Source organism: Lontra canadensis, unplaced genomic scaffold (genome assembly GCF_010015895.1).
Source record: "Lontra canadensis isolate GAN:19392208 unplaced genomic scaffold, GSC_riverotter_1.0 scaffold12, whole genome shotgun sequence".
In the NCBI taxonomy this organism is placed as follows: Eukaryota; Metazoa; Chordata; class Mammalia; order Carnivora; family Mustelidae; genus Lontra; species Lontra canadensis.
In genome coordinates this window covers 7,295,938-7,315,065 of record NW_022631006.1, presented here as the reverse complement: position 1 = coordinate 7,315,065, position 19,128 = coordinate 7,295,938, and the positions used below count along the sequence as shown (strand labels likewise).

Sequence of the window (19,128 nt, the reverse complement as noted above, 5' to 3'; positions counted from 1 at the left end):
GCACTCAACACAGAAGGCATCTTTTCATGTCATATAAGTGACATTTGAATCCAACCTTGTCTTGCTTTAAAAAAAGATGCAGTCTCTATTTGGCAGTAGCTTCCAGTTAGATAGTGGATATTAATATTAAGCCAGCAAAGGTGAAAAACAAATACAAACCTCCATTCCAAAGGTCCTAGGGAAATCTAACAGTGGGGTCAGTGGTCCCAAACCTGCTGAGGGGGCTACTGGACAAGTGACCTTGTCTGGCCTGGTGCCTGGCATTCAGCTTGTGTTGTCTGAGGTAAGCGTAGGTTACAGAGAGGTGCAGAGGGAGAATGTGATGGGGCGGGCTCCTCTCAAAAAATGCGGAGGTGGATGAGGTGCAGGAGGGGTACCATTGAGGGCAGAGGAAGGGAAAAGAAGGAGAGCAAGGGGCACCTGGGTGGTTCGGTTGGTTAAGTGGCTGCCTCTTGATTTTGGCTCAGGTCATGATCTCAGGGTCATGAGATCCAGGCCCGCGTCGGGCTCTGTGGTCAGCATGGAGTCTACTTCAGGATTCTCTTTCTCTGTCTGCCCATCCCCATGCTTGCATGCTCTCGCTCGCTCACTCTCCTTCTCCTCCCTCTAAAAATAAAGAAATAAATACTCAAAAAACAAAAAAAGGAAGGAGAGCAGGCTGGCCATTCCCAGACCACATACACACACTATAGGGAGAAGCAAGGTAAGGCTTTGCATCCAGCATGGTCAGAGCAGAGAAATTCCAATTTTAAAAAACAAAAAAAAATCATAACAAAAGTTTGAAGATTCAGAGTGCCTGGGTGGCTCAGTCATTAAGCTTCTGCCTTCCGCTCAGGTCATGATCCCAGGGTCCTTGGATGGAGCCCTACATCGGGCTCCCTGCTTGTCCGGAAGCCTGCTTCTCCCTCTCCCACTCCCCCTGCTTGTGTTTCCTCTCTCACTGCATCTCTCTCTCTGCCCAAAAAAAAAAAAAAAAAAAAAAAAAGGTTTGAAGATTCAACTACTTCAGCCCCTTGTCCTTACACCTCATTGGCATCAAAATTTCTCAAAAATAATAGTTTATCCACATTCTCTGTGAAGTTAGTGACTGATTTCTCTAGTCTCCCTTTGTTCACCACATTCTTCCTAATAAATGAAGTCCTTCTGCTTCCTGAGGCTATGATCCAGTGTTTCCCTAAGTGTTGATGTACAACCCCTGATTCTGTATGGTATATAGACTTACTTTTCATTTTAATTGTGTTATCTTTTAATGGATATTAAATTAGTGACAACTAGTTTGTCAAACCCATGTGACTTAAAGTTTCCTTTTAATTATATTTTAAATTAAAAAGTGAACAAATTTAAAGAAAACTATTAGGCAAATTATATGACCAAAAAAAAAAAAAATCCAGAGATGTGATTAATTGATGTTTGAGAAACACTGAGCTGGTACGTTCCATCAAACTTTGAAATGAAAAGATAAGGGGCACCCAGAGAGAGAAGGACCAAGAATATCTTTGAATGGTGTTTTCTTTTTTAACCAACTAGTATTGCGTTGAAGAGGCCTCACCGCAAAACCAGAGCCTTTATATTCTCAGAAGCCTACTTCCTTCTGAAGCTTCCTTTCCCTTGGATACTCCTTTCAAGTCCTTATTTCACCAGTCCTTACCTCCTGGGTAGCACAAAGCTAACAGTAGGTCTACACAAAACCACAGCCCCAAATCCATCAAACTTTCAGCCCTCTAGATAGAGAAAACCTGGGGATGCCACTTAAGTTCATAAAACAGAACAAGAGAACAGGACCAGAAAGCATGGAATAAAGAACCACAATGTAAATGTGTGCTACTGACCATGACAATGACAGGAGCTTAGAAAAGACATATGGTTGTCAGGAGCATCTTCTTGAGATACACTTGGAACAACTTGTATTCTTACATGTCATCACTATGTCAACTACCACTTTCTGGGTGTCTACTGTGTATCAGGCCACTGGACGAGGCACATTCGTTATTAATGAATGTCATTTTATGCACTTCTCACAATGACCATGCTGAACTATGACCCACCTGTTCACAGATGAAGGGCAGGTTCTCCAAGATCACAGAGCTTAGGAAAGGCAAAATGTGTATCATCTGTCTGATTCCAACATCTGTGCACTTAAGGACTTTTCTTTTATGTGGAGACTCCAGTTTGATTGAGGCACCCGTGGAGGCTTTTCTCACATGGCCCAGCTCCCTCCCCTCCCACCCTCCACACTGGGCTCCTTTCCAAGCCGCCAGCAGAGTCTGAGGCCACCGTTAGGCTGTTTCCCTTCCCACCACCATCTCCACCACCGTCCTTCACCAAGGGAAGCACTTCTGCCCCACCATACCAAAACCAGTTACCCAAAGAGTTATTCTTCAGGCAAGGCCCATTCCCCACACTATACCCCTGGACTCGAGGGTCCCTATACTCAGAAAGATCCAGATAATGACCAAATGATCATCCTGAGAAAAAGGAGTCCAGAAAATCCCAGGCTCATCAGTGCATTACCAAGAGATAACATTCTCATTCCTGTCTTTGGCATTCCCTCTCACTCAGGATGAACATCTCCCAAAACCGAGTGTATTTTTTTAAAATCTGAGTGTAGCTGACACACAATGTGACATTAGTTTCAGGTGTACAACATAGCGACTGAACAAGTTTATACATTATGCTATGCTCACCACAAGCGTGGCTACCATCTGTCCCTGTACAACACTATTACAGTATCATTGACTATATTCCCTCTGTTATGCCTTTATCCTATGCTACAGCTTATTTATCCTGTAACTGGAAACCTGTATCTCCTGTTTCCCTTCCCCTATTTGCCCTTTCCCTACCCCACCCCTCTGGCAAGTATCAGTTTCAGAATGGAGCCTGTGGTCTACAGTGTCTTTGCCTGGTACCACTTTCTCCCAGGGATTCACAAAGCTCTCTCCCATTCCTTCTCCAGGTCTTTACTCAATGTCACTTCTAGTGACACCTTCCCCAACCAGCTCCTATAGTCCCCTCACTCTGTTTTATTTCTATATGCTCCTATCTACCCAAAACTTTCAGATGCTCATTGACCATCTGTCTCCCCTGTTCCCTGAGGGCAAGGACTCTGAGTCATTCCTCACTGTATCCACAAAGATAGTGAAGGCACTAAATAAATGTCTATTGAATGAATGGATGGATGGATGGATGGATGGATGGATAGATGATCAGTTGTGGCATAAGGCAAAGGGAAACAGAAATAAAAGCCTACTAGGAACCTGCAGAGGCAAAGCCTCGTCCTAGCATCCTAGCTCCCCAACCTGTGACAAGTCCCTGTCCCTGTCGCCGGGCTCTCTTCTCGCTGCTGAACGAATCAGCATGAACAAAGCAGACAAAAATTCATGCCTTACTGGAGCTTTCACTCTAATGGCTAAACACAGATGGTAAACCAAATAAATAAATAAAATATATAGTATTATGGGTGGTAAAGAAGGCCCATGAAGGAAATAAAGCGGGAGGTGAATGTAAAAGATGAGAGAAGGGAGTGGTGTGCAGTTTTTAACAGAGGAGTCTTCAGATAGCCTTCCTGGAAAGGTGACATTTGAGCAGAGACCTGAGGGGGTGACAGAGTGAGCCATATGCAGATATCTGGAGGAAGAGCACCTCTAGGTTGGTGATGAGAGTGAGGAGGCCTGTGTGACTGGAGGAAAGTGGAAGTGACGGGGAGAGAATTTGAAAATGAGGTCAGGTTGGTAATAGGCCTGGGGAGGGGGCAGCTCATGGGCCACTGTTAGGACTCCAGTCCTTACTGGGACTGGGAAGGGAAGATTGGAGAGTGCAATAGAGGTCACAACTGACCTCGAGAAAAGACCAAGGGAGACAGAAACTTGGATTCCTGGCCTCACCCACAGCCCTAAGAAGTGAGCACTGTCATCTTAAAATCCAAAGAAATAGGTTTCTGTTCTCTCTTAGTGACCTTTCCCTACCAGCCTGCCCCTGGGAAGCTCTGTGCTTGGGAAAATTACACCCCTTGCTTCAAGTAAAATGTATTTTCTCTGAGTCTAACATTAATGAACATTCCAATCATTCCACCAAGGCTTTCTAGTTTACAGAGTGCTTTATATATACCCTTTCATTTCATCTTAGGAACCCCCAATATAGAAGATATTATCCTCATTTTATAAAGGAGGCAAATGAGGCTCCCTGAAATTGGCTAAGATTACACACCCAGTGAGCAATAGGGTCCAACTAGATTTCAGGTCTTCTGATTATCTTTCTTTTACTGAGACCCACTTCCCATATGAGTGATTTTCGAAGTATGATCTCCAGTCCTTTATGGACTGTAAACGGATCTGAAAATGTATACTCTCTCTCTGGTTCTCATAAGTGACATGGGCAATCTTATAGACTCTGATTTTTACAGATGACAGAGGCTAATATAACTGTCACTTTTAAGGGTGAGTAGATCATTGAAAGCTTGTTACAATGTGATATTCATGAGTATGTTATTAAAATGCACTGAAGACTCTAATTCTATTTTATACTAAGAAGTCTGGCTATTGCACAATGCTGGACATGCACATGCAAAGCTCTGACTGGACATGAAATGGAATTCTGCTAAAATGAGGAATGAGTGGGGGTTTGTAACTCACTAGATCTTTGCCCCACCTCGCTGTAGCCCCAAGGCTGAGACCCACTACTCTATGACCAACGTTCCACCTTTCTTCCCTCTGGATCAAACTAAGAAATTCCTTTCCAGTCTCTCTCATTCAGCGTGCGAGTTCATTCTCTCTCATTCAGACTGTAACACGGCAAAGGCTCAGATTTCTATTTAACAAAGGAATCACCTCCTGCTTTGGTCCTGAAGGATAGCCCCCAAGTCTGAAGAGCAAAGAGGTTAGTCCAGATGAGACAGAAATACCATCCAATAGCTATCACGTGACTTGGCAACTGGCTCCAGGGTTGCCCGAAGAGAAAGCAAGGCAGTTTTTAGATGAGGTCTATCAGCTGTGCTGTCCAGCACAAATGATCCCCTGGTCTTTGGCAAAGGAACCTATCTGGAGGTGGAACCTATCTGGAGGTGGAACCATGTAAGTGACTCCTTTCTCCTTCTTGTGACAACAGGTTTAGCGATCACCTTTTTAAAATACTTTCCCAAGTCACCAACTTGGGAAACACTTGAAAAGATCTAGCCAACATGTAATTTGGCAAGGGATGGTTTGAGGAGCAGGGACTCAGTCTCTGATAAGGTCCAGCATGAAGTATGTGTTGCAGTGGTCCTGGTGACCCACTATCTTTCCTGGAGAATATTCCTTCTACCTGACTAACTTTAGATAACCGACTTAGCACCTGTGCATTCGCCATTTACAGATCCAGGTCATAATCAGACCTGTATTAAATACATCTAGCAAATGAGAGGTATGATGGTGAGCATGTCAGACCAAGAGTTCAAAGACCAAGATCCAGTCCTTATCTTTGACTGACAAGCTCTCTGACTTGACTTCACTGAACTTTAGTTTCCCTCTAGGTAAGCCAAGGGGTTTCTAAGGTGTCTTCCAGCTTTAGCACACGATGATTCTGATTACCATCTAAGACCAATTCTTAGGGAAGATTTAGTAGGAAAAGCAAGGAAGTCCAATGCTATGAGTGTCTTATGACCCAGTAAGAATTCTGTGATTTGATTTTTTTTAAGATTTTATTACTTATTTGAGAGAGAAACAGAGAGAGAGTGTGTGTGCTCGAGTGAGGGGAGGAGCAGAGGGAGAAGCGGGCTCCCAAATGAGCAGTGATCACCCTGGCATCTTGACCTGAGCTGAAGGCAGATGCTTAACTGACTGAGCCACCCAGGCTCCTCCCTGTGATTTAACTTTTTTTTAAAGGTACTGGAAAAGGAGTCAAAACTATCCTTATGGATCCATTAACTCTTGTGTCATCACAGAGGTTTTGACAAGTGAGTGTTAAGGCTCCTCCCAGTCCTATCATCTATTACTTGGGTTCAATGTGTGGAAACTAGAGTCTGAGTAAGGCCCAGCCTAGCCACTCACTACCTTAACCATACTTAGCTTCAGTGACTTTGTCTGTAAGAAGCATCTAATAATATCATCTCATGGAGTTTGTTGCAATAATGTTTGCTGAAGTAGTATAAACACAAGACATTTGTAAGTAGCAAAATACTTATATAAATGGTAGTCACCTATGATTATTATGACCATTTGGGTGGCCTCCAAACTTTTGCACCAATGGCTCTTGCTCCAACCATCGTGTTCTTTTACCTCTAACTGAGGCATAGTCCTTTATGATTGACTTGAGCCTCATAGTTATGTTTCCACTAACAATAGCCATTTGTCAGCAAATTTGTTAGCAAAGCCAAAATGATTCCTTTCTCCCTTGGGAAAATATGATCATGAAGCAAGTTTAGAGGGTAAGTGATGACGGGTTGAGGAGGTAATAGCAGAAAACCTAGGGACTTCACTAAATGCCAACACTCAGAAGATAACACATATCAAACAAGCTGCCAAAATATAATGCTTAGACCTCAGAAACTGTTGCAGAGTTTTATGTCTCCAACTACACTCGTTCTGCTCTCCCCACACCTTCAAAACATGGAATATGAAGAGGGCAAATAGGTAGCGAGGTTTTTTGTAACGATGTGTGAGGTGGTGTAATGAAGCACAACTTATCTTTGGAAGAGGGACTTGACTCATCGTGGAACCAAGTAGGTTATGCATTTTACTTCAGAGCATATATTCCTCTGGACTTGTAGCCTAATCCTGAATGAATGGAACATCTTGGGAAGTCAGGAAGTTCCAAACTGGAAACCCACTGTTTTGTTGTTCCAGAGAGTCAAGGTAAAATATGAGGACAAATTCATTAGGTTTCTCTTAGGAAAATATTCTATATATGCATGGAAACTCAGTTCTGACGATTTATAGAAGTAAGCCTTCTACAACGGCCTGAACTAAGCCCTTGGTCAAGCTTTTGGTCCCCTCCTCAATCAGGAACTGGGAACAGGGAAAAGGCAAGCTCTAGGTGAGGAGAATCTGTTTATGAGGACAGAGAGTCCTGGCCATGGTGTAAGAAAAGAGATGGTTAAAAAGAAGAAAAATATTATTAAGGAAGGAGTTAGATCAAGATAGTCTTTTCTCCCTCAGATGACAAAAGCCAATCTTGCCCTTGTGTCGATCCCCAACACCCCATCCTAGTCTGGGTCAGCCAAGAGCAGTTAATGGGCTCACCTCTTCTGTTAGCCCGGAATCCAAGGACTCTACATTGAATGTAGAATTCATGAGCCTACATCCAATGTAATCACAGCCACCAACTTCAGGACAATAGAGAAGTAATGGTGCTCTCCTAAGGATATTGTCCACTGATAATCTGTTCCAGGGCTTGGAGATCCAGGGGTGATATTCAAGTAGTTTGGGTGACTGCCGACAGTCAGTCACTGGGACCGGCCCAGAGACCAGTAGTCTTTCAGAAGCTTTTCTAATTGCAGTCATTGCCCCTTACATGGTTAAACTTTATCTCAGAGGAAATAAAGAAGTGGAAAGTTACGTGAATGGGGCAAGGTGGACAGTCCTGAAAGCAGCCAGTAGTGTCAACATGGCGTCTGCCACTCAGAAGGAAACATAACCTTACAGGGGTTCTTGATTGCCTGTTGCTTCCAGGGAAGTAGTGTAATTTGAGGAGTTGTCTCTGAAAGGAGAGAGACTAGAAAGGAAGAGGGAAACAATCGTGTTGTAGCTGATTGCAGTCTGATCGATGTTGGGCAAATTGAATCTGAGCACAAAGTATTGTGTTTCATTTTCCCTTTAAATCATTTCCACTTGAAATTCAGAATTATCTGCAGTGTTAGAATCAAATCTCTGAGGCTGTGCCTTTGGGAGCCTTAGGGAAGAAGGAAAGAGATGAAAGTGATGCTTAGCCCCTCTGCTGGGACGCTGACCCATGCTCTTCAGCGATACTCCATTTACTTCTTTAGTTTTCTCTTCCTACCATGATGGAGTGTAATATGATTATGTGAAGCTCAGGTAGAGAAAGTGAGAATCTCAAGTCAAGCCCTCAATCCTTAAAGTTTTGACAGCAAATAATGGCCCTATCCAACCGTCATTCCCTTTGGCTCTAGCCCTAGACTCTTGATTTCTGGTGATGAGACAGAGTAATCCATATGGTCTTAAAATTCTATTTCACATGATTATTGTATCCTCCTGAAGCTTGCATCTGGATCCAGAGACAGGAGAAATTATAAAATGAAAACAGTCCAAAGCAAGCAGCGGCTTCCCTGACCCACATCCATGACCTGTGGCACCACTGGGCTCCCTGTCGGCTACCAACTTCTTGTTCAACCCTTGGATCCTTAGAATGCCTTTTCCTGGGCTCAGGGAATTAGGAGACAGATTCCTTATTATTGTGAGACTCAGTCTGAGTGATGGGAAAGAAATTAGGTTTCTAATCAAAAAGCAGAATTTGTGACCCAAGAGAAGGAACCAGAATATGAGAACGAGACCTGTGTCTAAACCCTCTTCAGCCTGACACTTGTTATAAGAAATGTCACCAGTCAGTGCCCCATCCCTGTTCCCAAGCTATCATGTTCTTCTTGAGGAGGCCTCCCAACAAACTGGGAGTTAAATTTACCATCTTGAAGGCAGCTACCTGTACTTGTCACCTTCCTCTCTCCCTCTATGTCAGCCCTGTCCCCTGCCCCAGTGCTTCCTGGCTGAGATTCTGGGCTCACAACCTCATCCAGCAAACTATTATTAGCTTCAAAGGGAACTGAGACGCTGTGCACTCAGCCCCTTGATCTCATCAAGGGCACCTTTGTAGTTCTCAGAGTTGTGGGGTCTCTAGGCTGAGACCCCGGCTGGGGAGGCAGGGCACAGATGTGCTCACCCAGGCCCTAGGGCCAGCCCCAGGCTGGTTAATTGTGAGGCAGCATTGCGATGTGCTCCTGGGATACTCGACAGATGTTTTTTGGAGCTGGCACCAGACTCTTCGTGGAGCCACGTGAGTTGCCTTTTTTCCCCTCTATTTCTAGGGATAAACTGAGTCCTGGCACTGGGGCTGCCATCCAGTTTACATTCCTTGGGAAAGTAGAACTAGATGGAGCACCCCAGATGTGGGGGTAGGCCAGAGTAAAGTCACCAGGCTGAGTCACTGAAGTAGCTCTGTAACTAGTTTTGTTCTGAAAAAGCATATGTTAAAACTATAGCCCTGGGGCGCCTAGGTGGCTCAGTCAGTCAAGCATCTGACTCTTGCTCTCAGCTCAGTTCTTGATCTCAGGGTGGTGAGTTCAAGCCCCTCATTGGGCTCCATGCTGGGTATGCAGCCTACTTCAAAAAAAAAAAAAAAAAAAAAAGGAAAAGAAAAAAAACTACAGCTCCCACTTATTTCTGAAATCTTCAAAGCAGCCAAAAAGACCAGAAAAATTTTAGTAATTGTTGGAGCATATGAGGGGGACAAGGGATATGCAGGGATGCTTTGGCCCAAAATCTCCAGAGGGTTCTTTCATTCTTACCCATCTCTTTGGCTAAGATGACTAGTATACTTGCCTCATTGCAACCTGCAGACAAATGTCCTATAGCTTGGAAGATTCAAAGGAGAGAGGTGGTTTACCAGGTCGGAGTAATCAGGTAGAGCAAAGTTGTATTTCAGTGTTCAAGTTAAATCTCATATTGCCAGAGAGCCTTGAAATTGTGAGTGACATTTATTACAGGTGGTACAATTCTTAGGGAGCCAGTAGGACTCTCTATGCAAATCTAAAACATAGATGATTTCCACACATAGAACTTAAGAAAGACTATTCAGAAAAGGGATATACTTCTTCTGGTATTGTTGACCAGCACATAACTCTAGCATTGGGTCGGTGCTCATAAAAAGAGAAAGCCTGAAAGAAAACAGCAATTGTTCAAACAAATAGCGCTCTGGAACCCACAATGAAATGAATTTATATTGGTGGGCCAAGAAGAAAGACTGGAAATTCTCAAAAATATAAACAATTAAATCTTTCAATTTTGGACTATAATAGTGCAAATTTTACCCAACTCCAGATTTCAGTTTAAGTTAAATATAAAATAGACTAGGTTACATATGGCAACAGTACAAAAAATGCGTTCCATTTTTTTTATTTTAATTCATTCAGATAACCTTTTTTTTTTTTGGTTACCATGATACCAAAGAATGGATTAGAAAAAACACTTTAATTTCAAAAAATTGTTTCCAATAGGTAGGTATTCAATGAGAAAGAGTCTGAGAAAAACGTTTTGCCAAATGAATGCATTATGAGTCATCTGAAATGCTAACATTGATATTAAGAGCTCAATATCACAAGGGTATTAACTTCTGCAGACGTTTGTCTTGTCAGCTATATTACATTGTTCAAATTATTTAAACCAGGTCTCTCTGGCCCAGAGTGAACATTGACGACTGCCTTAAAATCCCAAGCAAGCCTTAATTATCCAAGTAAATCAGGCTAGGATTGGGTCAAACTCTTAGGTAACCAAGGAGATAGGATTATTTTGTTTTGTTTCATCGTTTCTTTTTTAATGGACTAGTTTCCTTTCGCTGTACCTCATAACTCTCTTGAAAATCAACCAGACAACATGTCACCAAGGTCAGTAGAGCGAGCAAGAAATGACAGGTGAACGAGCAGAACGTGTGGTTTTTCAAGCCGTTACTGCCAGAGTTATCAGCGTCTGTTATCAGTGGCTTCCCCGATGCTAGAAAGCAAAACAAAGAAAGTTTTCTCACACGGGTGAAATCAGGTTCCAGGAGAGCCCCTTGAAAAATATCCTCAGCCCCTCTCTTGTCTAGACCTAACGCCAAAAGTGTAAGGAACCAGATTCTTAGGAATGAGTTTCCTGCCCTGAGTGCCTGAAACAGAATCCAGTTTTTCAGCTGAACTCCAGGCAGAGAATAAAATAGAGAATCTTGATGCTAGTGATGGGGGAGTTTCTCTGAACAGCTGATTCCCTAGGAAAGCCATGACTGGCCATGGTCCATTTACAAAATGGTGACCAGCAGGAGCTTCCAGCTCCTAGCAAACACTCCATCCCAACCAGATACAACCAATTAATTTGGTTATAGCTCTATTACCATGAGCTTTACAGCTAAAGCCCAAATCCAAATTCAGGACTGAACATTAGAAAAACCATTGCATTTACTCCCTCATTATGAAGACTTCTCATTTAGCATCACCTTGTGTCTTGATTGTAGATCATAGCAAATAAAAGCACACTGGAATTCAGCATTCTTAATTTGATATCACAGGTTTTAAAAACTCACCTAAGGTTTGCTTTCTTTTGTTCTGTTCTGTTTTTGAGAGAAAGAGAGTGTGAGCAGTCAGGGGGAAAGGGGGACAAGAGGGAGAAGGAAAGAATTTTAAGCAGACTCTGTACTGAGTGCAGAGCCCCAGGCAGGGCTCCGTCTCACCACCGTAAGATCATGGCCTGAGCAGAAATGAAGAGTCAGACACTTAAAGGACTGAACCACTCAGGTGTCTCAAAAATCACCTAAGTTTTTGGTATAAGAGCTATAGTCACACAGCAATTAATATTGAAAATTAGCAGTTAAACTTGTAGTTGGAAATATATCCAGATCATCATTCAGAGATTAGTTGTCTCTCCTGATTTCAGGCATTTTCAGTTGCCCCACCCCACCACTTCTTTTTTAACAGTTATTTGAGGATCGGAGCACCTGGGTGGCTCAGTCAGTTAAGTGCCTGCCTTCGGCTCAGGTCATGATACCAGGGTCCTGGAATCAAGCCCCATGTCAGGATCCCTGCTCAACAGGGAGTCTCCTTCTCCTTCTGCCCCTCCCCCACCATGCACCCTCTCACTCTCTCTGTGGTTTCTTTCTCAAAAAATTAAAATCTTTAAACAAACAAACAAAAACTGTTATCAAAGATAGCCTAAGAATCCATGTCTCCATGGCCAAAATTTATCATAATTCAGAAACTTCAGTAAGTCATGATGGGAATCAATCATTACTCCCTCCCTCAAAGCGTTAAAACTTTCAGTTTCAAAGAAAGAAAATGATGCAGGTACAGAATGGCAAGTAGATCATAGAGCTCAGGGTGAGGCGTGAATGTAAGAGGAGGCCAGGGGCACATACAATAATGGAGACCAACATTCCTCAGCTTCACTTAGAATAAAACAAGAACTGGGTTTAAACTGGTTTTATGTCTATAAGGACTTCCTGGGAATGACAGTTGTCATTTCTGATTAAAGACTCAAACTGCAGGATAGTCCCTTATAAAAGAATAAGTATTCACCTAAAGGCACAGAGATGTACTCCTTAACTTCAGCGGCTATCCTTTCTGATCTGTAAAATGGAGATGACACTCTGAAGTGATCCCAGCACTACCAACCTCAGAATATTTGAACCAGTCAGCTAGTCCTTCTCAGACCTGTGTTTTTGATTGACACAATGCCAAGAACAAGCACCCAGCCCGCTCTCACTCCAAGGGCTGATGCATTTAAAGTAAACCAACGGATGCAGACAGCTACTCAGCCTGACTGCGATTGTCCAGAGGATTGATGAATAAAATATAGATAATTGAAACTCAGACGATCTAGAAACTTCTTTGTAGTTGTTCTTTTCCATCTCTGCTTCAGCCGTGTCACTTAGTAACTCCTAACTAGAAGTCAAACTGACTGCCTTTCATTTCCACTTCCCTTGGCCACACTTTGATGGGAGTACTAAAAACCCCAGGTCACTAACAGGATGCACGATTGTCTGGATTATAATGTTTGGCCCCAACGGAATTGAAGTAAACACCATTGTTTAATTCCCACACTTGTGGATAACCATCTTCCAAAATAAATTGATTATATTTACAGGAAGCCAGCCTCCTGCCAAACCATTCGTTTTCACCATGAAAAATGGCTCCACTGTTGCTTGTCTGGTGAAAGATTTCTACCCTAAGCAAATAGACATAAAACTTGAAGCACCCAAGACTATAGTAGAATTTGACCCTGCTATCGTCGTCTCTCCCAATGGGAAGTACAGTGCTGTCAAGCTGGGTCGGTATGAGGATTCCAATTCAGTGACCTGTTCGGTTGAACACAACAATGAAATCGTGCGCTCCACTGACTTTGAACCAAAGAAAAGTCCTTCAGGTAGGTCATATCTAGCTTCAAGGGGTTGGAATTGTAGGGATGAAGCGTTAAGGGAAAGGGAAGTTGGAGATGTAAACTCTTTTTTTTTTTTAAGATTTTATTTATTTATTTGACAGACAGAGATCACAGGTAGGCAGAGAGGCAGGCAGAGAGAGAGGGGAAGCAGGCTCCCTGCTGAGCAGAGAGCCTGATGCTGGGCTCGATCCCAGGACCCTGGGACCATGACCTGAGCCGAATGCAGAGGCTTTAACCCACTGAGCCACCCAGGCGCCCCAGAGATGTAAACTCTTGACTGATCACTGTCAATATGGCATCACGCAGGAAACAAGGCTGAGGCCCAACTAGGCCCATCATTGACTTGGATTTGAACTCTGCATCCCCAAGCTGGAACCTGAGATAAAGCCCAGCTTATTTCACCCCCACCCCCATTTCTTCTTCACCAACCACTGTCTACTTTGTACTGATGACTGTCCTCCTACTAGACCCTGGGTTAAAAATTCATGTGCAGTCTAATCCAGTGTGAATATCAAAACGAGGGGGCAGGCTGGCCTATCATGGGATTGAGAATCCTAGTTCTTCCTACAAATTAGAGGCATACCTGATTGTGGAACTCACAGTGTAACAAAACAAAACAAAATCCAGAATGGGAAGAATGTTGGCTATGTGAACAGCTGTCTGAACTTAACCAAGTCATACCCCCTGGTCCTCAGTGTGCTTACTTAGAGTCTCCTCCACTTTTAAAATCTGAAATCCTTTGAACCTCTTGGTTGCCAGTAAATCCCTGATCACTGCTGTTTGTTCTAGGTAATGTAAAACCAACAGAACCTGGAAGCATGGAGCAAACTTCAGAGAACCTCTATGGGCGCAAAGGTTAGTTGTAACCAAGGGCTGACTTCAGAACTGAGGGTTAAAGCAAACTCTGTCATTGTCAGATGGGGCCAAAAGTCACCATCTTTCAAAAGAAAACAAAAACCACACCCAAGCCCAGTTGGTTCCCTAGGAGTCTCAGCAGAGCTTGCCTGGCTGGGAGTCAGCAGCAGCCGGGGGTCCCAGAGGGCCGAGTGGCAGCGAGCTGGACTTGCAGACCAGGCAGAATGCTGGTGATGGGGGCGGGCTGCTTGGAAGTGTTGTGGGCCCAGTCTCTGGAAGGGAACTTAGTCTCTTGCTAAAGCCACCATCTTTACTCTTATTCAACCACAGTTCACCAGAGCTCACAGTTCACAGCCGGGAAGGTGAACATGCTGTCCCTCACAGTGCTGGGGCTCCGAATGGTGTTTGCCAAGAGTCTTGCCATCAATTTTCTCTTGACTGCCAAGTTATTTTTCTTTTAAGGTAAGAATTGGCTATTTCTTATTCTTACCCCTACATAAACTATGCTACGCAGGGAGAAAAGGATTTTAGGAATGTAATAGGCCAAGAAGCCTTGGGAAGAGAAAACCACATAGAGACATATTATGATTTAATAAGGTGGGCCTCCTCAGATACTCATCATAACGCCCCGTCTCCTGTTATCCTCTTGTTTCAAGCCAGACTCAAATGCATTATGTAGTATAATGTGATACCAGCCAATAATCCCCACCTCCATCCCAGAAGCTAAAAAAAATTATGGAGCTAAGTAAGGAGAAAGAGTTTTTTTTTTATTTACTATTTTGTTTATCTGGCCAAAGGGCCAAGGGTTATTGGCAAGGTCATCAGTAAAGCTTTGCCCAAGGAATTTCCAGAACCTGCCTTTGCCTAGACAAAAAGGATGCCAGCTCCCATTCCTTTATCACAGGACTCCAATGTGTAGACCAGCCCATCTTTGGGATGAACCTCCATCCCCATTAGTAGTGACCAGCCCAGTGCTAGCTACTCAATGATGCATATGGAGTCACAGCTGAGACATTATTTGCCTGCTACTTGTATTCCTTCAGGTAATCTCAGACACGAAGTTCAAACTGGGGCCTAGGTTTGCCTACAAAGCCCCTTCCCCAGCACCCCCAAACACTCCTCAGTCCCAACTCCTGATCTAAGGACAACTGTGGATTTTGAATGTCAGACTGATCCAACCCAACCTGAAAACAATGTCCAGTCACTTCCAAATGGGTGACTGGTTCTAGGCGGTGTGACTATCTAGAAAGAACCTGACACTAGGAATCAAAAAAGATGTGGGTTTTCACCCTGACCTTGTCCCTAACACTCTGCTACCCTAGCCTATTGGCTCCACCTCTTTGGCCTGAGTATTTGTGTCCATAAAACAAAGGAGCTATGACTGAGGAGAGCAAATGGGTTCCATGGCTTATGTCAACATTGATGGACCGGCTGAATTATGGCCATGTGCAGAAGGAACCAGGCTACAAGAGATTAGTGACATCTGCAAGGATATAACCTTGGCAAGTGCTGGCCAGCCCCAGATGACACGAGGACCATGATTCCTCTCAGCCCTGATGGTCTGTGATCTATGACACTCTGACAACTGTCCTTCACTTGCAGGCTGACCGGCATGAGAAGGCTCCATTATGAGATTCTCACGTTATGTCTTCACAAAAGCCTACAGGGTTGCTGTCTCCTAGGCTTCTGACTTCTTGGTGATTCAAGTCGACCTCCTGCAGCCTTTTATAAATGGCTGCTACCAAACCAGGTTTCCTTCAGAGACAACAAACCCAGCTCATTTCCCAGCCGAGTGGAAAGACAAAAGTCCTGGGGAATTAGGGAGGTTATTATTCTCCTAACAGCTCTATATGCTGCTTTCTAAAGAGATATAGGACTCATTTTCTTTTTTATTTTCTACAACTAATATGCTTTGGGAAAGGTGTTTTGTTCCTTTGACTTTCTTTGCCTTAGGAAGTAGAGAGTGGGAGCCAAGGATTCCCAGCTCCATGGTCTCCGAGGAAAATAGACCCTGGAGGTCAGAGAGCAGATGTCCTTTACATAACATGAATGGCTCTGCCCAGCCCAGCACTAGATTTGCCCCAAGCTGGCATTCCCAGCCACAAAAGCCCTTTCTGCTTTTCCCAGTACTTTACAAACAAAATCACATTTGAATTCCCATGCAGCTGGTGGGGTTTCTAAAACCTCATCCAAATGCTCTCTGAGCTATTAGCAAAGATCAGAGTAAAATACAGAGAAAATGCACTTATTTCTATTAACTGATTTAACAAACATGAATTGACTCTCTCTACGTTCCGGGCACTGTGCCAAGGGTACAAAGATAAGTAAGATGTGGGCCTGCTTTCAAGCAGCGAATTGTGCAAGTGTTTCTGGAGGGAGGGAAGAGGAACGAGACCCCTCGATTTCGGCTGTAAAAAGATTATCTTTCAAGGGATTTGCCTGCCAGTCTGTGCACAGGGAATGTGAGGTCAGGGGATGATGATTCTTGCCTGCCCCATGTTGTTGATGGTTTTCTGCCTTTCCCGGTGCTGTTCTCTGTTGCATTTATTAAAGTGCATTGAGTGTGCCTTGCCTCTAGCTTTACTCATAACACACCACCGCAGGGGGTAAGTGGGTGCTGCGAACTCTCTGTTAGGCAAAAAGAAGCCAAACTGAGCTTATAGGTCATGCTGTGGCTTCCTGAGCCCCAGACCTGCAGGCTCCTGTCTTGGGGACCCTAACCTGGGTTTCCGGCTGTCGCTGCTTTTCACAGCAATGACCTTTCTGTGGCCTATGAGCTCCACTACTCCCACCTCAGCAAAGCCACAGCTTCTTCCAAGTGCACCCGCTCAGGCAGCAGAGCCCCTGCTCCCCAGTATTGTGGTTTCCTCAGCACCCAGGGCACTATGTAGGGTACCAAGTGGGGGCTTGTGAGGTCACAAATGAAAAAGCCACCCTCACTAAATCCCCCTGCCATCGTCATCTGCAGACTGCCAGGTTATGTCTTCATGGCCCAAAGCAAAGAAAGATGCAGTAGCACTCTGACTCAGCAGGTATGGGACCGTCTGGGTGGATAAGCAGGTGCACGCAGGGAAAAACCATTAAAAAGGCTCCACACAACATCCCCTAGTCTGTGGAAAGAACACCTCCTTCCAAAACATTCCATTTTGTTACCTGGGGCAACAGCAGCATGATTCTGTGAGTGGCCAAGAACAAAAAGATCACAGCCTCATTTTTTAGATGGAAAAAATATGCCCACCGGAAAAGGTAATGTACCTTGTCCGAAGTCATGCACTGAGGCAAGGACGGGGCTGTGGGCTGAACCACATTATCAAGAGCGCCAGCCCGAAGTTCATTCTACTGGAGTAGAATGGCGCTGTCTTCAGGCTCCACCAGGGAGAGCACCCCCAAGACAAGGACGAGGTGTTGATTTGATTTCAGCTGGACTGGACTTCAGGGTTGTCCTCTATTTAGCATATAAATGAGCCACCCTCTGGTCCACTTTGGTGACAAAAAAAAAAAAAAATCCTAGTTTATCACAGGATCTCAAATTTCCTCCACCAAAAGGAGCCTCCAGAGAAGATAACTGGCAGGAGCCGGGCATGGGATCATGGCTGTCTTCAGGTCTGGGGAGCATCATGCTGCAGATTCTAGTTTCCCAGAGCTTCCACATACAGCACCTCATTTAAGCCCACAGCAACCCTGAGGGAGTCCTCCAGAAGACGGCTGTACACACTCAGTCATGGGCAGAACAGAGACCCCAAAGGCTGAGTCAGCTGCCCACGGCCTTTGGCTCCCTCACCCATGCTCTCTACACTCCTCTCTGTAGTGACCGTCTTTCACCCACCCGTTTTGAAGCCCAGATAAACAGCTGCCAGAGCCTGATAAAGCTGCTGGGGCACCCCTGAGGGGAGAGCCCTAAAATGTGGCACCTGCCCTTGGCTCTGTCACTAACCAGCTCTCTGACCTTGGGAATGAATGTCCCTCACGTCTCTGGGCTCCAGTGCTGCAATAGCTAAGGCTTCTTACCCTCTCCCAGGTTACGTCTCCCAACTCTACTCATTGTTTTAAGGCAGAGAATTCAACAGAAATGAAGGAAAGAGGGACCCGCTCCCAGGGCTTAGGGTTTTTCTATTTTGACGTCACATACTTGGCTTTCCCTGAAGATGATGGTCTTCCTTGGAGACACCCCTGAGCTCCAGACTCAGGGACTTTGAAGCTGGTGTTCTGGGAATCACAGACAACCTGCTGGGAGTATCTCAAGCCTCTCCAGTGAAAGAAAAATGTTCTCCAAATAAAGTAAATAAAATGGTGGTGTCAAAGAGCATTCGAGAAAAATGAGGTAACTCTACAATAAGACTCAGAAATAAGGTGAATCGGGAAATTTTTTGAAGTAACTTTGTGTCTAATTTTGAGTCTTCAAAAGAAAACAGAATGAATCACAATAAGGGATAAATGATGGAGACTAAAATAAAGACCCTCCTGATGAGTTCTCCCTAGCCTCGCCTTTCACCTGACCCATTCTGGTATCTTCATAGGACTCACAACTCGTACTTGTCAGCCCTGCTCTGTGAGGCATGAGTGAGCTGGGCACTGGGGATGCAAAGATGAGAATTCTTCAGACATCTCTCTCCCCCTCTGCCACCACCAGGGCCCAGAGAGTCAGAAGGGGGGAGGGGCTTGCTCCATCTGAAGCCAGGGGGAGCTGGGTTTTTATTATTCAGCAGACCCCCTCGGGCACCTCTGAAGGCCAGGCCAGAGCACAAAATAACTGTAAAGAAGGATCCCATGTCTGGGGACGTGAGCTGCCCTAAGAGGTAGCTAGAGGGGGCTGTGCCCGGGGTTTACATTCAGACTTCCTGGGCACCTGAGTCACTGTGGGGGTCCATGGCACAGTAGTAAGTGGTGCTGTCTTCAGGTTCCACCTGGGAGATCACCAAGTTGAAGGTTCTCTGGGACGGATTGTGCAGCACAGAAAACCGATCCCCAGTAAAATCTGCATTGTGGGATAGAATTTTATCCCGGTAAAAGATAAACTGAAAGGAGTGACCTGGCCATATCCGGTACCAGTACAAATCAGGGTTTGATTCTGTAGTGTAATAGGTACAGAACAGCTTCACACTACTGCCACTGGCCACTATCTGGTCCAGGGGGCTCTGGGTCACTTGGTCACACAGCACGCTCTCGTCTG

At 44.6% G+C, this 19,128-nt stretch overlaps 1 long non-coding RNA gene and 2 gene segments (V, D, J or C); 2 read left to right on the top strand and 1 right to left on the bottom strand.

Moving 5' to 3' along the window:
* Positions 1-19,128, top strand: part of LOC116867075 — a 470,514-nt gene that overhangs the window by 370,081 nt on the left and 81,305 nt on the right.
* LOC116867077 lies at positions 8,832-16,524 on the top strand. The segment is given in 5 exon segments: positions 8,832-8,976; positions 12,810-13,088; positions 13,893-13,958; positions 14,289-14,420; positions 15,561-16,524. Coding segments are annotated over 4 exon segments (540 nt in total).
* On the bottom strand, positions 10,605-18,584 carry LOC116867090. The gene is made up of 3 exons (XR_004382551.1): positions 18,088-18,584; positions 17,214-17,438; positions 10,605-10,688 (listed from the first exon to the last, which is right to left on the bottom strand). It is a non-coding gene; the product is annotated as an uncharacterized LOC116867090 (long non-coding RNA).